Source organism: Psammomys obesus, unplaced genomic scaffold, assembly GCF_907164565.1.
Source record: "Psammomys obesus unplaced genomic scaffold, mPsaObe1.curated_primary_1811, whole genome shotgun sequence".
In the NCBI taxonomy this organism is placed as follows: domain Eukaryota; kingdom Metazoa; phylum Chordata; class Mammalia; order Rodentia; family Muridae; genus Psammomys; species Psammomys obesus.
Genome location: NW_026591598.1, coordinates 2,836,336 through 2,855,563, shown reverse-complemented (window position 1 = coordinate 2,855,563; position 19,228 = coordinate 2,836,336). Strand labels below are relative to the sequence as shown.

Genomic DNA, 19,228 nt, shown 5'->3' with positions numbered 1-19,228 from the left:
TTTTAAATTCTGTGTATGTTCGTGTTGTTTGTGTATGAATATGTGCATATGAGCACGGGTGCCTGAAGAGGCTAGAGGAGGGTGTCAGAGCCCTGGAGCCAGAGTTACAGGTCGTTGTGAACCTGAAGTGGATGCTGAGACCCTAAGTTGGGTCTCCTACAAGAATGGCATGCTCTCTTCACCATCCTCTGTATAGCCCAAGTTTGCTTGTTTGTTTGAGTCAGGGTCTCCCACATAGCCCAGGCAGCCGCTGAACTCCAGATCTTCCTGTCTCAGCCTCTTAGGCTCCTGAGTGCTGGGACTATAGCTGTGTGTACCATAGCCAGCCAGTGTTCATGATTTATAAGGATTCGAGGCTAGGGTTGTAACCCAGCGGGTAGAGCCCTTGCCTAGCATGTGCAATATTCAGCATTGGGGGTAGGGAGGAAGATTTATAGCTCTCTCTCTCTCTACTCTGTATTCCAGGCTGACCTGGTACTCAAGATGTAGACTAACTCTAAATTTGTGGGGATCCTCCTACCTCTCTCTCTGCCTTCCTTTCTTGTTTTTTTTTTTTCATCTTGATTATTAAAGGGGAAATTATTAATTTTTGTGCGTGTGAGTGTTTTGTCTGCATGTCTGTGTACCCTCTGCATGCTCGGCACCTGCAGAGGCCGGAAGAGGGCATCAGATCCCTGTTTGGTACCAGGAATAGAAATGAGGACCTCTAGAAGAGTAGCCAGTGCTATTAACTGTATCTCCAGCCTCTGTTTCTCAAGCCCTGGGATTACAGGCATGAGCTACTTGTTTGTTTGAAACAAGATTTCATGTAGCCCAGGATAGCTTTAAACTGTTTAGCTGAGGCTGGCCTTGTACTCTTGATCCTTCTGCCTCTATCTCCTAAGAGATGGCTCTTTTTTCTTAATGTTTTATTTATTTATTTTTATTCAATGTGCATTGGTGCATTGCCTTCATGTATGCCTGTGTGAGGGTGTTGGATCCCCTGAAAATGGAGTTACAGACAGTTGTGAGCGGCTGTGTGGCTGCTGGGAATCAAATCTGGGACCTCTGGAAGAGCAGCCAGTGCTCTTTAACCACTGAGCCGTCTCTCCAGCCCCAAGTGCTTGCTCTTGTATGTCTGTATGTCTGTTGCCTGATATAGTTTTCCCTTAGGCTCCATAAAGTCGTCTTGGCATGTGTTATTTCATTTTCTAAATGAAGAAACTGGGGTTCAGGTAGGTAAAGAGGTCAAGTTAGGAGCAGAGGCAGGAGTAGGGACCCAAGTCTCGGCGTTCCTCATGTGACCCTTCCGTTGTGTTCACATTCGCCCCTCTCTCCTCCAGATCCCTTCTCCCAGGACATCTAGTCCTTCCTGTAGCCACCCGTGCTTGGGCCATGTCTTCCTCTGACGAAGAAACGCTCAGTGAGCGATCCTGTCGGAGTGAGCGGTCATGTCGCAGCGAGCGATCCTACCGGAGCGAGCGGTCAGGGAGCCTGTCTCCCTGTCCCCCTGGGGACACCTTGCCCTGGAACCTGCCACTTCATGAGCAGAAGAAGCGGAAAAGCCAGGATTCGGTGCTGGACCCTGCCGAGCGTGCCGTGGTCAGAGTTGCCGGTAAGCGAGGTCTCCGGCTAGGGGAACGGTGTGACTGTGGGGTTGAAGGAAGGGTGCGGGCCAGCACGCACCAGCCAAGTCAGCTGGACTCTAGTTTGTTGTTAAGATTATCATTGTTGCAAAGATGATGAAAAGACATTCAAGAGAAACCTGAAGGAAAAAACCCAAAAACCCTGTCTCTCCTGTGCTGAATGAGGCCTATTCTCATTTCTGTACCTTTCCGCCTGTGTTTTTTCCATTCAGCTGGATTTTCTGTATATAATAGTTACCTCCATGGCTTATGTTCCAGGGTGGCTCTGTTTCTTCATTTTCCCTTAAAAAGATCTTCTGATTTACATCTCAGCCTTTATGGGTTATTTTTTAATTTATTTTTGTTTTTTGTCTCATTATGTAGCTCTGGCTGTTCTGAAACTCACTCTGTAGACCAGGCTGGCCTCCAACTCACAGAGATCCTCCTGCCTCTGCCTCCTGAGTGCTGGGATCAAAGGCGTGCGCCACCACACCCAACTCAGACTTTATCATTATTATTAAAGGCTGTGTATATTTTGTGGTTTTTCTAAGTCCTATTCTTTTTCCACTGTTCTGCTGTGGTGGACAGTGCTATAATGATCATGTTTAGGACTAAAAGCTTTTGATTTCCATTGTGTTATTTCCTTCTAAGGAGGTCTTTAGAGAAGCCGATTTTATTCATACAGCCCTTTGAAGGTTGTATGTAGGTTCTCCAGTAACTTGGCATGAGGGCTAGGAGCTGCCTCCCATTGTCCGGAGGAGCCTGCCTGCCCCTTGCAAGCAGCGGTGCTTAGGAGTGTAGCTTTGGTCTCACATGAGGCAAAGAGTTCCAGGTGATGATGGGTGCTTAGAATTGAACCTGGGTCCTCGGCAAGAGCAGCCGGTGCTCTTAGCTGCTGAGCATCTCTCCAACCCCTAGCACAGTGTCTGACTTAATAATAAGAGCTGCCTCACTCAGGGCACCTAGAGCTGTCTCCCTGAGGTGTGCTCAGCGTCTCAGCTTATGTTGGTGTCACCATGCATGTAGAAAGACAGAGAAGCGCTGCATCTCATCCGGTGAAGCCTTCAGCTCTCAGTCCTTAGCCAAAAACTGTCCTGCCGTCTGCTTGTGTCAGTCAGACAACACACCTGCCTCCTTCACCCGGACCTTCTGAGCAACCTAATGGTTCTGGTTCCCTCGGTCTTTTCCTCCTTCTTCCACATGACCATCAGAGCATTTTATTCTAAAGTGCAAACCTGCTCCTGTTACCCAACTGCATAGAACCCATTTCTGGCTCCTCGTTGCCTGTGAAATAAAGGCTCCAACATTAAGACCCACCCCAAACCAGGACCCATTCTATCTCTTCCGCTTCACCTGCTGGCCAGCCAGCACCTCTACATAGCCCTGCAGCACTGTGCAGTAGCTCCCTTGCCCTTCAAGGTACGCAGCTCGTGGGAACAAACCTCTAGGCTTTAATTTTCTTCTCTGCAAGATGTTGGCTGTTCCTCCTCCACTCCTAAGTACCAGCCCTTCTAACCCCACTGCCCCAGCAGTATCCAAAGCCTCCTCCTCCACTCTTATATTCAGGCTTCTCTCCTCCTGTTTGTTCCCTTGCACAGCAGAACAGTTAACCCACAGGGAGCCCATAACTCCCTCACAACTGAGCAGTTCAGTGCTGTGAGTTATTTTATGTGTTGATCTTCACTTATGTGGGACCTTGGGCATGCTACAGATCACCAAGTAAGGAGTGACCCGCCAAATGAGTGAAAGAAGTGTTTAGAGGCTGATATGTGGCAGAATGTGATGAGGGACAGGCAGTAGGCCCTGGTGTGAAGGGAGGGGCTTATGTAGATTTGCAGGTCAGGAAAGGTGCAGGAGTGAGCCCCGGAGAAGGAGACAGCAAAGAACCTTGGCAGGCAGGCTGCAGTTTGAACTGCTGGTGGGAAAAAAAAAAAAAAAGAGCCGTTGGAGGAAGTCCTTCTCAAGTGTTTCAGCCCTAAAAGATCAGTTAGTAACAAGGTTGGGAGCAGGCCCTAGAATGCAGGAAGGGTTTATTTGCCTCCAGCCTTGATGGGGCATAACTCAAGGGCCTCTGAGTCACAGAGCTTTCATTCTCCTTGAAGGCAGAGTGGATGCATCATTTTCCTTTCCTTATACTTCCTAACCCATCCTCCCTCACTAACACACAGTTCTAGATGGCTTTGTGACAGTTTCTCCCAAGTCTTCTCCAAGAAGGCTCTGCTGTTTAAGATTCTAGTCTAGGCAATACATCAAGGGGAATCAAGGGGGCCTAATCCTCAGGCAAAGGCCCTCAGGACCCTGCCAGGTCAGCTGAGCAAAGGGCTGGGTAGGTGTTGGGCTGTGTTATTTGTGCTTTGCTTCTCGCCTCATGCTGATCTTCGCACACTGACACCACCAATGACTGTCTTGGGGAGGGGGCTGGACCAATGAGGCTGGAGATGGGAAAACTGCCATGTTTAAAAATAGCAGTGCTGCAGTTGGGTGTGTTTCTTTAGCAGGAGAGAGGAGAGGCCTCACAGACAGGCAAGACTGCTACTTTAGCATCTGGCTGAAGTCTCCATACGATTTTAGAATGTTGTGGGGGCTCCACCGGAGTAATGGAATAGGCAGCCTTGCCTCTGGGGAGACTCCCACGTGTGGGTGCAGGGGTGCCAGGAGACCCTGAATGCTCTGAAGCTCCCTAGAGCAGAACTTGCCTTCTGGGAGGAAGTGAAGTCGGGCTCACACTGGAAGCAGTTGTGTCCTGTGTAATTGTCTCCTCCTCCAGGTTTTGGGTTATGAAGCTAAGCGGGAGGTGTCAGAACCAGCCTCGTCAAACATAGATTCTTCCCAGTCCCTCACCCCTTTTGGTGTCTTGAGCAGGTGTTAGGACCCCAATTTTAGTTCAGGGGCTGATGAGAACTCCCTAACTGGTCACCATGTTAGAGAGAGGTAAGCCAGGACTGAGACAGCTGTTTTACAAGACAGACTCCTCAGACTCCCAGACACTGCCCCCAATCCCCCTTCTGTGTCCCATACCCCTTTTTTACCTTTTGTCTCCCTCCTTGCCAGCTCTGTCCTCAACTCCTAGAGCCTAGCACCTCTGAAATGTACAAGAGGCAGTTATGAGAGCTTTAGTGTTAGTACAGTGATTTCAAAAGGCTGTGAGCTAGTCAGGATACATGCCCCGAGGCCTTGGGGACCTGCCTCAAGTCACATAAGACTGGCAGGCACAGATCTAGGTTATTCCAAGCATGAGGTTATTCCCATTTCTTAGGCAACCTGGCCTAGTCAGACTCTTGTGCAGGTGGCAATTTAAATAGCTGGCCGCGCTTTCCAAGTCCCTGCTGGGAGCAGCCTCGAGATCCTGGCCTACAGAAAAAGGAGAAGGCAGTAACAAAAATGGAGAGAGCCAACAGTCTGTCCCAGCATCTTTCTTAAACTCCACACCTGAGACCTTTCAGTTGCTTCTTCTCTGATGTAATAACTATTCTTACTCATTGGGGGCGGGGGGGTCAGTAAGGAAGTGGGGGAGCTGGGCAAGTTATTTTAATGGGGTATACAACCCCATAGAATAGAAAAGGGAAAGCTGGGTGAGGTGTTGCAGGCCTGAATCCCAAACTTGGGGAGTCAGAGGCAGGCAGATCTCTGAGAGTTCGAGGCCAGCCTGGTCTACAAAGTGAGTTCCAGAACAGCCAAGGCTACATAGAGAAACCTGTCTCAAAAAAAAAAAACCCCAAAAATAACAGAAATAAGGAGAAGAAAAAGAAAGGGAGAGCAGTAAAAATGCTGTATTCTTTGAGGCCTATAGGGGACAGGTGAAGAAAATAGGTATTGTGTGTTTTTACAACCGTATAACTCTAGGGGGCACCATTCACATTTGGCATTATGGATTTGTAAAGTTTTTATGACTAGGTTTTTGCAGATACGGGTCAAGTGTCTTGTTTTGACCAGGGCAGGGCTGGTGCAAAGGGATTCATCGCCTTCCACTCATCAAATAGATAGTATCCACTTAACACCACGTATTTAGGCCCTTCTGGGCTTTTGTTTTGTTTTGTTTGAGACAGGGACTCCTACAGCCCAGGCTGGCCTGGGACAATCCGTGTAGCAGAGGCTGACTTTGAAATCTCATCTTTCTGTCTCTACCTACCAAGAGATGGGTTTCAGGTATGTGTCACCAAGCCCAGCTCTTTTGTTTGATTTGTTTATCTTTTGAAGATTGAGAACATTTCATTAGAACCTACAAGAAAATCCCCAGTGCAGGCAAGATGTAAATCCCAGCAGCTGCCTGGGGGAGGAGCATGGAGAAGAGAAGGGAAAATGCCATGATGCTTGAGTTGTGCCAACCTAGCCCATACTGTGGTAGTAAGTCTGTGCCTGGGATGTAGCTTCATCTGATATACTGCAAAGTTCATTTTACTCAACTCTGCTCTGAAATCTTGCCAGTTACATTAAGAATATTTAATTTATAGCTATCATTTGTTATTTAATACATTAATGCCATGGTGTTTGAGTTCAGCCTGCCTAGAGGTCTGCCATGTGACGTAGGGAGCCACATGGGGAGGAGAGCTTAGAGAAAGAGTAAGGAAGCCCCAAGTGCCAGGGAAAGCATCCTTCAATGGCCAAGAGAACGGAGGAAAGAGTTATGCTTTTCTGATTAGTTAGAAAAGTGAGCTGACTTAGGGAGCCGAAGCTGCAAGTCTGTTGCCCATAAGGAGACTGCTTGTTGTTCTGTTTTTCAAAACACATTCATATGCTACCCCCCTTTTTTGTTTCTTTGTTTTTGTTTTGTTTTTGTCATTGATATTCAAAGATAGATGAAGATGTGGTCCTTTCTTCACAGAAATCAGTCTAGTTTGAGAGGGTGGAAGGAAAGAAATTGATTACGTCGTGAAAGCTGGACACACAGGAACTCAGGCTAAGGATGCACATAGCCTGGGTTAACCAGCTGGCAGCGGCATAGAAAGCACTGCTCATTCATTTGAGCTGTTCCCAACATCCATTCCATTAGATCCTTCTCCAGGAAGCTGCCTCTGATCTCTCCTATCAGACCATGTATCTCTTCCTAACCCTTCTAGGTCTTACATTCAAGCTTTGTTCCCAGGTTCAATGTTCACACCTTGTTATAATCTTATAATCGGGAGTAGCATCTTGCTTTTCTGACCCCGGCAGACAGTCATGAGAACACTGTCATGTTCTTCACAGAAAGGCATCTGCTTCTCCTTTTTGTCCATGCAACGCTACTCCAGGACAGCAGATTCATTCATCCATCATCCATCCATCCATCCATTGAAAAGATTGAGCCCCAGCTATGTACCAGGAGCTACTATAACAGTTGTATACAGAGTCAGGACATCTAGCCAAATGACTTTACTGTGAGAGCTTCAGTTTTGTCTGTAAAAGGGTGGCTGTGATACCTGCTTCTAGGGACCACTGAATGAGGGTCGGAACCAACTGATGAGGCTTCCTTGCCTGTTCCTGTACTCGGTGTGATCTTTCCTATTACTTGGATAGCAACCAAAAGAGACAGGGAAGGCTGCAGGAGGCCAGCAGTTTCCTGGGCCAGCAAGGAATGGGCCTGAGCTTGCCACTCCTGTCGTTTTCTTTTGTTCCTTCTGAGGCCTTGTCAGAGAGCAGATGAAAATACTTTGTTCTGGCTAAGCCAAAGATGGAATCAAGGGTTGTAGGAATGGGAAATGGGACCCTAAAGAATAATTCTGCTGGGAAGCCATGTTCTTGGGCAGGCAATCTTTCTCACCCCAAGCATTTTGGAGCTTTGTACCCAAGAAGGCTCCTTCTCTTCCTGTCTTCTCTTGCTCCTTCTGACTGTGTGGTGAGTCCCTGGCTCTATCCTGGAGCTTGGTTTCAATAGCAGGAGAAGCCTGGGAAAGTGGGGCAGAGTGAACGGTAGCTAGACACCACCAGCTCAGCTGCAGTGCTTTGAAAGTAAATCTGGGTCACATTCACTGGAGGGATAAAAAATGACCACGTGGGCAGAATTCTGTGCAAGCGGCAAAAAAGACAGCCAAGCTGTCCTTTCCCTGAGGCTCAGGGTCCCTTTGGGACCCCAGCTGGTAAGGGAGGAGGTTGTCGCTGCATTGCAATGTACAATCCTGTCTTTATGCCATTGGTTTCCCATCATGCTTTTCAAGTGAATTCCAGGTAATACAGAGCAATAGCAGTCTGGCTTGGGGCTGTCTGCCCTGAAGGTTAGGAATGCAGAGGAGGGAGTGGATGTTTTGGGGATGGTGGAAGGCTGTCATTTCTTAGAGATGAGATACCACTAGGAGAACTGACCATAATAGGATCCAGAACTGCGCTTGCCTCTGCTCTAGCAGTACTCCACCTCAGGAAGGCCTGTGACCACCCCTGGGTGGGAGATTTCATTATCCACCCTCTCCGAGTGTTATATTGAGCCCATCTGGCACCTTTTCTTATAGTTTTAGCTGAGACCTGCTGTGGTATGGCTTTATAGACTACCTGTAGCAATTAGAGCAGAAGCAGGCCAGATTCCTGGTTCTGCCTTGACTCTTCTGGAGGAACAGAAGGGGCCTTCCTAGCTGGGATCTCTCATTGGACCAAGGTTGCTGCTAAAGAGATGTGAAGGCCCTGTATCTTGAAGAATGATTATGGTCTGTGCTCTACTCCTACCCTAGAAGTTTTTACTTTATGGTCAAGGGGTAGATTCTGTTCAGAGCCTCTGAGAATGTCTCCGGGCACACTCTCCTTCAATTGCTCATTTCCACAGTTATTTTCTCTCCCATTCATTCATGCAAGGGAATGGCTTTGCATATCTCATTTGGGACCCTGCAAAACTTACTAACTTGATTAGTAAAACTTACTAACTTGATTACTTACTAAAAAACTTACTAACTTGATCGGTCCCCACATTTTAATTGTTAAAATTGGGGTGCAAGAGAAGTGCTTCAGAGTCTTGGAAAGTATATGAGCTCCAGGGCGTAAGCCGCCTGGCCCTGTGTCAGCTCTGCAGGTGACCCTTTATCTATATTGGCTAGTCCTCTCAGTGTCATGGATTCACTCACACACATTGCCACTGGTCTAAGAATGTGCTGATCTACCCCCTTCCTCTTTCGTTGGTCATGTACTTGCTGACTCCATAAATGTTCCTTTAGTTATTTTATTCAAGACTCAGCTTGGGCTTCAGGGTCCAGCTACCACCCACGAAAGCAGTGAGGATGCAGCTTGAGCTGTATTGAGCTTAAGCTGGAAAAAAAAAATTGTGGAAATTCTGTGGGGAGAGGACCTCCTCCTGCACCTGCCCATCTGGGACCCAGAGCAATGAAAGCCTTTGATCGGGGATTTAGAAAAGAACCAGGAGCTTGATGGAGCATCCAGAAGAGAGAGGGCATGCCCGTTGTGTTTTTATTCTTTCTCTCCTTTCTTTGCCCTCAGTAGGAAGGGAGGAAAATGAAAAGAGAACAGTTGGTGGAAGTTAGGGATTAAAAAACACAGAGGGACAGAGGGTGGGTCAAGGAGTGAACGTTGGACCCAGCTTGGGAGCTCCTGAGAGCTGACCCTGGCTGTGCTGCTGCTGAGCCTAAATGTTAACCAGGCCATTAGACATGTCATTTCATTCCCACAGAACCCTGGGAAACCACTGCTAGCTGCGACAGAAAAACTAAGCAACTCGTCTGGGTTGTCCAGCAAGCTAGTGGGAAGCTGGGGTTCAGCATTGTCAGTATGCATGGTGTCTCTGAAGCCCCACAGGCACAATATTCCCTTGGAGTTACCCAGTACTTTGCTTCAGGTCCAACTGATGCCAAAGGGAAGCTCGCCCCAGGAAACTAATACAAAAGCAAAGAGAATGGTATTCTGAATATCCATCACCCAGAAACAAGAATTACCAATCATAACTGGCCTTGGTGGTGCATACCTTTAAACAAAGCATTCATGAGGCAGAGGAAGATGGATCTCTGTGAATTCAAGCCATCCTGGTCTACAGAGTGAGTTCTAGGCCAGCCTGAACTACAGAGTGAGACCCTGCCTCAAAAGGAAAGAAAAAAAAAAAAAAAGAAAGAAAGAAAGAAAGAAAAAAGAAAGGAAGGAAGGAAGGAAGGAGGAAGGAAGGAAGGAAAGAAGGAAGGAAGGAAAGAAAGAAAGAAAGAAAGAAAGAAAGAAAGAAAGAAAGAAAGAATAATGATGAATCTTATTCTATCCATGTGCCCCATCCTGCTGTCATAGTTATGTAAAAGAAAGTTCAGAGCTAGGCCTGGTGCTATAGGTTTCTCAGGAGGCTGAGGCAGGAGGATTGATGGTTTAAGGCCAGCTTGAGGAATTTTAGTGAGACTCTGCCTTAGAGTAAAAATATAAAAGGCAACTGGGGACATAGCTCAGGGCTAGACTGCTTGCCTAGCCTGCAAAGGGCTTTAGGTTCAGTCCCCAATACTGAAAAAGAAAAGCTGGGCAATGGCATACTTTTCCCTGCCCTCCCCTCCCCAAGTTACTTATTTTTATTAGCATGTATCTATTGTATAAAATAATGGCTTAAAAAAATTCAAGACAGGGTTTCTCTGTGTATCCCTGGCTGAGCTGGACCAGACTGACCTTGAACTCGGTGCTTTGTTTCTCTACCTCCCAAGCACTGGGATTAAAGGCCTGCACTGCCACCACCTGACCATCTTTCCTTTGTCTTCTGAATGCTAAATTATAGGCATATACTACCAAGCCTGGCAATGCAAGATCTCTTTCTTTCTTTCTTTTTCTTTTTTTTTTTTTTTTTTAAGAATTATTATATATATATATACACAATGTTCTGTCTGCATGTACACCTTTCATCAGAAGAGGGCACCAGATCTCATTATAGATGGTTGTGAGCCACCATGTGGTTGCTGGGAATTGAACTCAGGACCTCTGGAAGAGGTGCCAGTGCTCTTAACCCCTGAGCCATCTCTCCAGCCCCTCTTTCTCTTTTTATCTAGCTATATACCTTGTTTGTTTGTTTTGTGACAGGGTTTTTCTGTGTAGCCCTGGCTATCCTGGTCACCCTACAGACTAGTTTGGCCTCAAACTCAGGGAAACACTTGTTTCTGTCTCCTGAGTGCTGGGATGTGCCACACCTGGCTGGCCTATGTTTTTATCATTACTATGGAGACAGGGCCTCTCTATGTAGTCCTGGCTGTCCTGAAACTCTCAATGTAGAGCGATGTGGCCTTGAACTCCCAGAGATCTGCCTGCTTTTACTGAGTATTGGGACTTAAAGCTTGTGCTGCTATGCCTGCCTTTAAATATTTTTAAGTTTGTATATTTTTGTAGTTCTGGGGATCAAGCATAGGGCCTCTTATATGTCAGAAATTTTCACCTTTAAAATTTTTTACATGTATGAAATGCTTGGCACCACATGTACGTATGTGTACCATGTGCATGCCTGGAGTCTGAAGGGGCTGGAAGAGGGCATCGTATTCCCTGGAACTGGAGTTCCACATGGTTGTGAGCCAACCTGTGAGTGCTAGGGCTACCACATGAGTGTTGGAGCCACCTTGTGGGTGCCAGGGACTGAGCTCGTGTGTTCCTCAAGAGAAAGTGCCCTTAACTTCAAGCCATCTCTTGGGCCCCTCTCCCATCCTTTTGTGAGACAAGGTCTTGCTGTGTAGCCCAGGTTGACCCAGTGCTTGAGATCCCTCTGCCACAGCCTCCTGAGTGCTAAGAGTACAGATTACCACCATCCCAGTGCCCATCTCCCTGTCTTTCTTGAGGTAGTCTCATGTGGCACAGGCCCATCTTAACTGGCTCTCTAACTTCCTGTCTTCATCTTGAGTTCTGGGACTATTTATTTACTTATTATTATTATTATCGCATTTTTGAAACAAGGTCTCAGTATGTAGCTCTGGCTTTCCCAGAAATCACTATGTATACCAGGCTGGCCTCGAACCCACGAACATCTGTCTTCCCCTGCCTCCCAAATGCTGGCATTAAAGGCATGCACCACTAAGAGTTCTGGCATTATGTGTACCGTCACACCAAGTTTACAGAGTAGTGGGAGCAGAACCCAGGACTTCATGCATACTAGGGAAGCAATCTATGAACTGAGCTATATGCCCTGTCTCCTGCCCCACTTGTCAACCATCATTATTTCACCACCACTCTTCCCTAGTTTTTAATATGTTTATCTACTTCCGAGTCCACATCTGAAGACGACAGCTGGAGCCACTGCCCAGAGGCCTCAGGAGGTATTCTGGCTCCAGTGCTGAGTCCCAGGGTCGTGTGTCCCTCTTAGTGTCGCCTGGGGATCCCGATCCTTCTAGACAAGATTCATGCTCCTTCTCCAAGAACACACAGCGTGAGAAGGCTTCAGCGTGTCTGTCCTGTAACCAGAAGCTGGTTTTTGACGGTGCGTCTGTGGTACCTGAAACACTTCACCGCCATGACCTTGGCTTTAGTTAGAATGCCGCCAGCGAATTGAGGAGAGCACCCCAGAAATTGATTTTGAGGCTCAGTCTCAAAACTTGAGAGCTGAGCTGGGTGGGATGGTGCACGACTCTAACCTCAGAACTCAGGAGTCAGAGGCGGTGGACCTCTGTGAATTCGGGGCCAGCCCGGCCTACAGAGTGAGACCCTCCTGCTCCTATCATCAAGAAATGAGGAACACACACACACACACACACACACACACACACACACACACACACGAGATCCAGGAGGGACACTGGGAAGCACAGGACGTCAGGACTACATAGACAGACTGTCTCAACAAGCAAGGCCAAAACAAAGTAAGAAGCTGAGACAGAATCCTAGTCTTTCATGGGTGGGAGACTCTTAAGATCATAGAGGGAAGGAATTCTGCCTTGTCAGCAAACCCTATATTTAAGGCTTGAGTGGATGCACAGTATGACAATGACGACTCACATCTGTGTAGCACGTTGAGGGTCTTCACACCCTTTCTATGCACTGTGTCCTGAGACACCCGGGCAGGTGAGGCATTCCATTCTTTGGGATAGTTGCTTGTTAAGGGTCACTGTACTCATTCTCTGGAGTAAGGATGGGGCATTCTTTGGCAGTGGCTCTGAGACGCCAGAGGAGACGGCCTAGAGAGAAGTTAAGGTGGTGCGACTTGGCCAGTTGCTATGGTTACCCAGCCATCTGGGTAACCATTTTGAGGGTTGCCATGGTGATGGGCTGCTGGGTAAGCAGGGAACCTTCTTCCTGGGTGGCTGGCACCATTCAGGCTTTTGAGATGAGGAATACTGCACGTTCAGAACAGAAGGGGGCAGCACAAGAGCAGGCAAAGTTGGCTGTCCTGGGGCAGATTAAGAGACTTGGGGCAAAATTTAGATTTCCAGACAAACAATTTTGTCTGGGACTGGCCAAAGCGGGAGGGGCTGGACCTGGAGGCAGGACTCCTAAGAATAAGACTGAGACAAGAACCTGGCAATTTGCTTCCCACCAAATGATCACACTGAGCAGACCCTGCCCTGCCTGCTACCAGCTTCTGCTGGGGAATGTAAAAGACACAGCTGATAGTATTGAAAAGAGGAATACTAGGAACACACACACACAGACACACACACACACACAGACACACACACACACACACACACACACACACACAGACAAACACATGCCCTATTGGCAAATGTATTTATAAAGCATCCATTCACACATAGAAAATAGAGCTGCTTAAGCCAAGTTGGAGAAGTGCTGAAGAAACCCCTAGAGGTTGGGGAGGGACAGCAACAGGAGGAGATGGGACTTTTCACTCTTCTCTTTCCAATCTGCAAATGAAGTGGCTTTAGCCCTTGACCCCCTGAGTTTGTTTTCTCTCTCTTTCTTTTTCTTTTTTTCCTGAGATAGGACAGCTCTGGTTGTCCTGGAACTATGTAGACCAGGTTGACCTTGGGAGTGCTGGAATTAAAGGCATGCACCACTATGCCCAGCTTCTAAATTAAATTTTTGTTGTTGTTTTATTTTGTTTTGTTTTTAGAGATAGGGTTCTATGTATAATGGCCTTGGCTGTCCTGCAACTAGATTTGTATACCAGGATGGTCTCGAACTCACAGAGATCCACTTCCTCTGGAGTTGTAGGATTAAAGGTGTGCTCCATCACCAATTGACTAAAAGGTGGAATTGTTATGAACAACTTCTGCCTGTGCTGGTTAAAAATAGCTTCATGTGTTGAGGGTGAGCTTTCATGTAGAATTTCAGTAGTTAGAGGAAGGAGTGAACTTCCTAGGCAAAGAGTTGGAGGAAAATGCTGCCCACAAAGTATGAGATGCTATAAGAAACGAACATAGGATTTGTGTGAGTATGTGTGTCTGTGTGAGCTGGGATTGAACTAAAGTCTCTTCGTGCTAAGGATACTCTACCACTGAACTACTCTCAGTCCAAAGTTCTTAAATATTGTATGTAGCCTAGTCAGAAGCCAGGAACAGTATTTTGGGATCATCTGGTTCACTCTTTAATGTTGTAGTCAATCAAAAATTTTAAACATCCAATGATGAGTGTTCTAAATACACAGTGTTGTTTGCCATATGCTAATGAAAAAGCCCCAGGCCTCACACACAGAGTTAATGCTTTAGAAAGGCTGGGGCTGGAGAGATGGCTCAGTGGCTAAGAGCACTGTCTGCTCTTGAGGATAGACCTGGGTTCAATTCCCAGCATGCACAAGGTGGCTCACAATCATCTGCACTGCTGGTGTCAGGGAATCCAAAGCTTTCTGCTTTCTGCTGTAGGCACTGTTTTGTACACAAACATATACACAGGCAAAACATTTCTGCATATAAAATAAAATTTAAAAAAACTACTAAAAGATAAAAAAGGGTAGGTTGGCAGTGCTTGCCTGTAGTTGAGGCTGAGGCAAAAGGAGCTCAGGATCAAGGCCAGCCTAGGCTACATTGTGAAAACTTTCAAAGGAAGAAGCAATAAAGACCTTGTCTCAAAGACATAATAATGGTTAAAGAAGAGAACAAATGATTACACTTTGTCATCTGACTTCCATTTTTATGCCTTGGCTTGTATACACACCCCTATGCAATAAATAAATTAAAAAAATGCAATAACAAAGAAATAAAGAAAGGGGAGACAGTATGCTGGTTTGTAGTCTCAGGTACTTGGGAAGCTAAGGTAGGAGAATTGCAAGTTCAAAGCCTGCCAGGGCAACTTAGAGAGATATTGTCCTAGGATAAAAAATAAAAGGGAGGCCAGGTGTGGTGTCAAATACCTTTAATCCCAGCACTCAGGAGTCAGAGCAAGCTGAATCTCTATTAGTTACAGTCTACATTGAGTCTGGTCTACACTGAGAGTTCCAGGACAGCCAGGGCTACATAGAAAGACCCTAGGGGATCTGGCACCCTCTTGTACCCTCCTCAGGCATCTACACTGGTGTGGGACACACACACGCACACACACACGCACTCACGCACCCACGCACGCACGCACGCACGGACTCACTCTCACACACAGCATTAACAGTGTGAAAAGGAGGGCTGGATAGGGCTCAGTTATAGCATGCTTACTGATGAACAAGGGGAATTGAGGAAGGCTTACCTTGAGAAATTCCAAGAATAGAAGTGAGTCATGCTAAAGCAGAGAAACAACAGAGGGCATAGTTTTGGAGAAAAACAGGGACGAGGGCTCTGAGATAAGAGAGCATATTTGAGAAGCTGAAAGGAGGGTCAGTGCTTTGGGGAGAGGGACGCTTGACCAGAAGGGGAGGCTAAAGGTTTATTTTCTTGTCTTACCTATCTCTCCCACTAGATGTCCTCGTAGGTTCACAGCCTCTTTAGAAATTCAACAGCAGGCCCCCCAAGCCTTTCTCCTTTTGGAGAAAGCCTCAGAGCTTTCTGGATTGTATAGTTTGGCAATAAACTTAAACTATTGCTTGGAAAAAAAAAAAAAAAAGTAAAACAAAAACAAAGCAAACCCCCCCCACCCCACATTTTGGTAGGCTTTACTCCCTCCCCTCAAGAGGCTTTGTTCCCTCTAGCCTAGTAAAATTTTCTCTGTATAAAACAGGAACATCAGCCAAACATGTGGACTTCCCCTTTCCCATTCATTAGAAGAATGCTTTACTTCAAACTCTCAGGGGAGTATTTAAATGCAAATTTCATCAAGAAAGCAACTTGGGTTGGAGAGAGGAACTCTAGCCACAGTGCAAACCAGAGCAGTCTTCCTAATTACCAGGTTTCTTTCCTTTTCTTCTTTGAGGCTGGGTGTCGCTATATATAACTATAGTTTAGGCTGCCCTCAAATTTACAGTCCTCTCGCCTCAGCCTTCCGAATGCCCTGGTTGCAGACTTGCACCACCACTCCTGGCTTTACTGTGTTTCTTTTTCTTTTTTCTGGGGTTGGGGTAGGAGTGAGGGGACAGGGTATCACTGTGTATGTAGCCCTGTCAAGCCTGTAGTCCAGGTTGGCCTCTCACTCACTGTGATCCTCCCACTTTTGACTCTTGAGTGCAAGGGTTAAAGGCATGCACTGCCATGCCTGGCTTTTTACTACGTTCCTCCTCCCTAGTTTCTTGTTTTTCCGCAGAACCTGATTAGCGCGGTAGACTCTTCCATCTGTTATTTCCCAAGCTTTGGTGAATATCAGTCACAATTATTGAGGTACCTGCTCACAAACTGGTGCATGCAGCAGGCCCTGGATGGGGCTGGGGGTACTTTTCTGTTCGATGCAGTGAACTGAGGGGGGGAGGTAGGTGTTTGTGTGTGGGGGTTAAGGATGGAGGCCTGGGGTGTGCATTTATTTGCATCCAGGCCTTCTCAGTCCTACTGGCATTAAATAGTATAGAAAATGCAGTGACTCAGCACCTACACAGCCACCAGCTCCAGAGTTAGCGATTCTGTACTCTCTGCTGTTTAAAACAAAAACAAAATAAAACAAACAAACAAAAAACAAACGCTTGCTACTGAGCAGCACACCAACTCCTTCATTTTGGGTTCTCTACTAAATGCCTTTTATTACTTAAGGAAAAAATACGGCTTAGACTTATTCTCGTTATGTTTGTAGACTGAACTCATTAGCAGCTGACCTCAATCTGCGAACTAGGATTTTTTTTTTTTTTTTTCTTTTTAAAGCACAAAGTAAAGCTGGGAAGAAATGAATGAGCACTTACCCCACGGATCTTCCAAGTCCTCTTACAGGCCCTCTCTGTACAGAGCTTGGGAAGCTCAGCAAAAAATTGATGGGAAGAGATATGATTAATTATTTGCTCACCTGCCTCTGACTGTGGAGTGATGTGGAAAGCCATGATTGCACTCATTAGCGAAAAGCATCATTTCTGTTTCTTGTTATTAATGTGCTGAGCAATGGCTGACCAAATACTTAACATTACTCACAAGGTGCAAGGCTGCAGTTCTTGCTCTGGGGTAAGAGGCTCCTGCTTCAGACTCTGAAGAATGAGAACTGAAATGGAATCCCAAGTGTCAATTTTGGTTGCTCAACGCCACATGAAATCTTTTTCTTCTTGCTCATGTGCCTTTGCTGTGATATTTACTAGTGTAAGTTATTACAACCACTTCCCCATTCCCTGAAAAACAAGTCAAACACTGTTGAATGAGCCGAACGTGGGTTTAAAGTATCATCTACAGTTACCAAAGTTCAGTTTGTTTTGTCTCAGACAGGGTCTTTACTCTGTGGCCCAGGCAGACATTGAACTTGCAGCAATTCTCCTGCTTCAGCCCCCCGAGTGTTAGGATTACAGGTGTGAGCTACAGTGCCAGTCTTGGAATTCCTCATTCACTGCTGTTGGTTCTAGCCAACCCATGAATATTGGGACTGAATGATACACAACTGAATAGCAAACCCAACGACGCTGGGAACCTCTTTACAAACGGGTCCTATTTACGTTTCCTTTTTTCTTTCTCGAGGGCTGAGAATAATTGGGTATTGGCTTCCCTCGTGTTGCCCTAACCAGTTTTGCTCCAGAATCCTTTCTTTGTTCCCTGACAGTCTTGGTGCAGCCTCAGGTTCCCACATTTCTCCCTTTTGATCTGAGTCGCTCCGTTCTGGGCTGTCACAGTTTAGTAATCCTATTGGGTCACTCTCCCCCCTGGATTTATGCCCTCCCCCCACGTGCAGTCAGAATCCTGTTTTCATTGCTCTCTCAATTGTCATTTCTCAGGCTCTGCTCCTTGGCCTGGTTTACTTTATGGTGATGGCTCTGTCCCCCTCGCCATCACTCCTGTTTCTGGACAACCCTTTGTTCCCGGGCTTCTTTGTGGTACCGTTCCCTTCGGCCTCACACAGCATTCCTGGCCAGGTCTTGCCCTTGTCTTGGTTCTGGAGCTGCCTGGCCTTGGGTGTGAGGCATTTCGGTCTTTCGCTCTCTGCCTGCCTTCAAGGTTTTCTCTAGGATCTTTTCCCGCAGCCGCCCAGGCCCAGCTCGTGGCTCCCCTCCTCACCCCCCTTTGTCCCGGCTGCCGGTGTAGAGCAGCGCCGAGTGGGGCTGCGGCCCAGCCTGGGTCGGCCCGGGGGTCTCCCGGCCGCTGCGGCCCGCCGGGCCTCCTGTCCTGACGTGCGGGGGCCTCCTGGCGGCGGGCCGCAGGCGTCGGCCGGCCTCTACCGGGCCGCGTTCCGGCCCCGCGGCCCGCCCGGGCGGTGGTCGGCGGCCCGCCCGGCCCAGCAGGCTGCAGCAGCCGCTGGGCTGAGGACGCGCCCGGCGGCGGAGGCGGCGGGCCGAGGGGCGGGGAACCGGCCGGGCCTGGCGCTCCTGACAGGAGGCGCCGCCGCCGCCGTCGCGCCGGGGCGGGCTGAGGGAGGAGCGGAGCCGAGGGGTGGGGAGGCGGAAACGCGAGCCGGGACCGAGCGGGCTGAGGAGCCGAGCGCGACCGCCGGGCCGGGCGAGACGGACGCAGAGCCGAGAGGCAGAGAGCGAGGACGCCGCCGCCGCCGCCGAACCGCACAAAGGCCGAGGCTGGGGCCGCCGCCGCCGCCGCCTCAGCGCGCGGACCCGGAGCCGGCGCCCCCCGGGGCCCGGGCAGAGCGCGGCGCGGGCAGCCATGGCCGGCTACGTGCCGGGTCAGCAGCCGGCCAACCGCAGCCAGGAGAAGGAGTTCGTGCAGGCGTACGAGGATGTACTGGAGCGCTACAAAGGTGAGGCTGGGGCCGGGGCGGCGCCGGCCCGAGCCCGAGGCCCGCGGCGGGGCCGGCTGCAGGTGGGGAGGCGGCCGGGGGACGCGCCCACCCGCGCGGGGCCGGGCCGGGAGCGGGCCGGGAGTTGAGATAAAGCTCGCGAGCCCTGCTCCCCGGCCGGCGCTCGGCGCTCTCCTATCTCCGGCCACACTGTTTGCTCTATTATCTGGCCGGATCCGAAGGAGGAGAGAGACGTGGAGCTGGCCCGGGAGAGCGGCTGCCGTGGGACTCCGTGGCGGAGGAGGAGTTGGGCTCCGGGGAGCCCTTCTCGGTTTCCCGGGGCGAGCTTCCCCGCGGTGGCTCTCCGGGGGTCGCCCGCCCGCTTTTGTCTCCCCGGCTCTCGGAGGAGTCGCGCGGGAGCCGAGGTGGCCGAGCCCCCTCGGGGGTCGTGGGGGTCGGCCGGCCCGTGAGGGTGCAGATCTCGGTGGCGAGGTCTCCCCACCCCCACGGCACCCACCCTACCCCCAGGACTGGGCCTGCCTGGTTGAGGCAGGGGGCTAGCTATTATTATGTGTGTGTGTGTGTGTGTGTGTGTGTGTGTGTGTGTGTGTGTGTGT

General features: G+C 48.7%; 1 protein-coding gene across 5 annotated transcripts in view; it reads left to right on the top strand.

Annotated features, from left to right (window-relative positions):
- Nucleotides 1-1,374: 1,374 nt before the first annotated feature.
- Nucleotides 1,375-19,228, top strand: part of Macf1 (microtubule actin crosslinking factor 1) — a 327,638-nt gene continuing 309,784 nt past the window's right edge. For 4 of the 5 annotated variants that reach the window (XM_055610796.1, XM_055610794.1, XM_055610795.1 and 1 more), the window contains exon 1: nt 1,375-1,594. In XM_055610796.1, coding sequence (XP_055466771.1) covers nt 1,375-1,594 — 220 coding nt within the window. Of the gene's footprint in view, nt 1,595-18,372; nt 18,633-19,228 lie in introns of those variants that run through there. The other variant, XM_055610792.1, reaches the window with a different exon arrangement.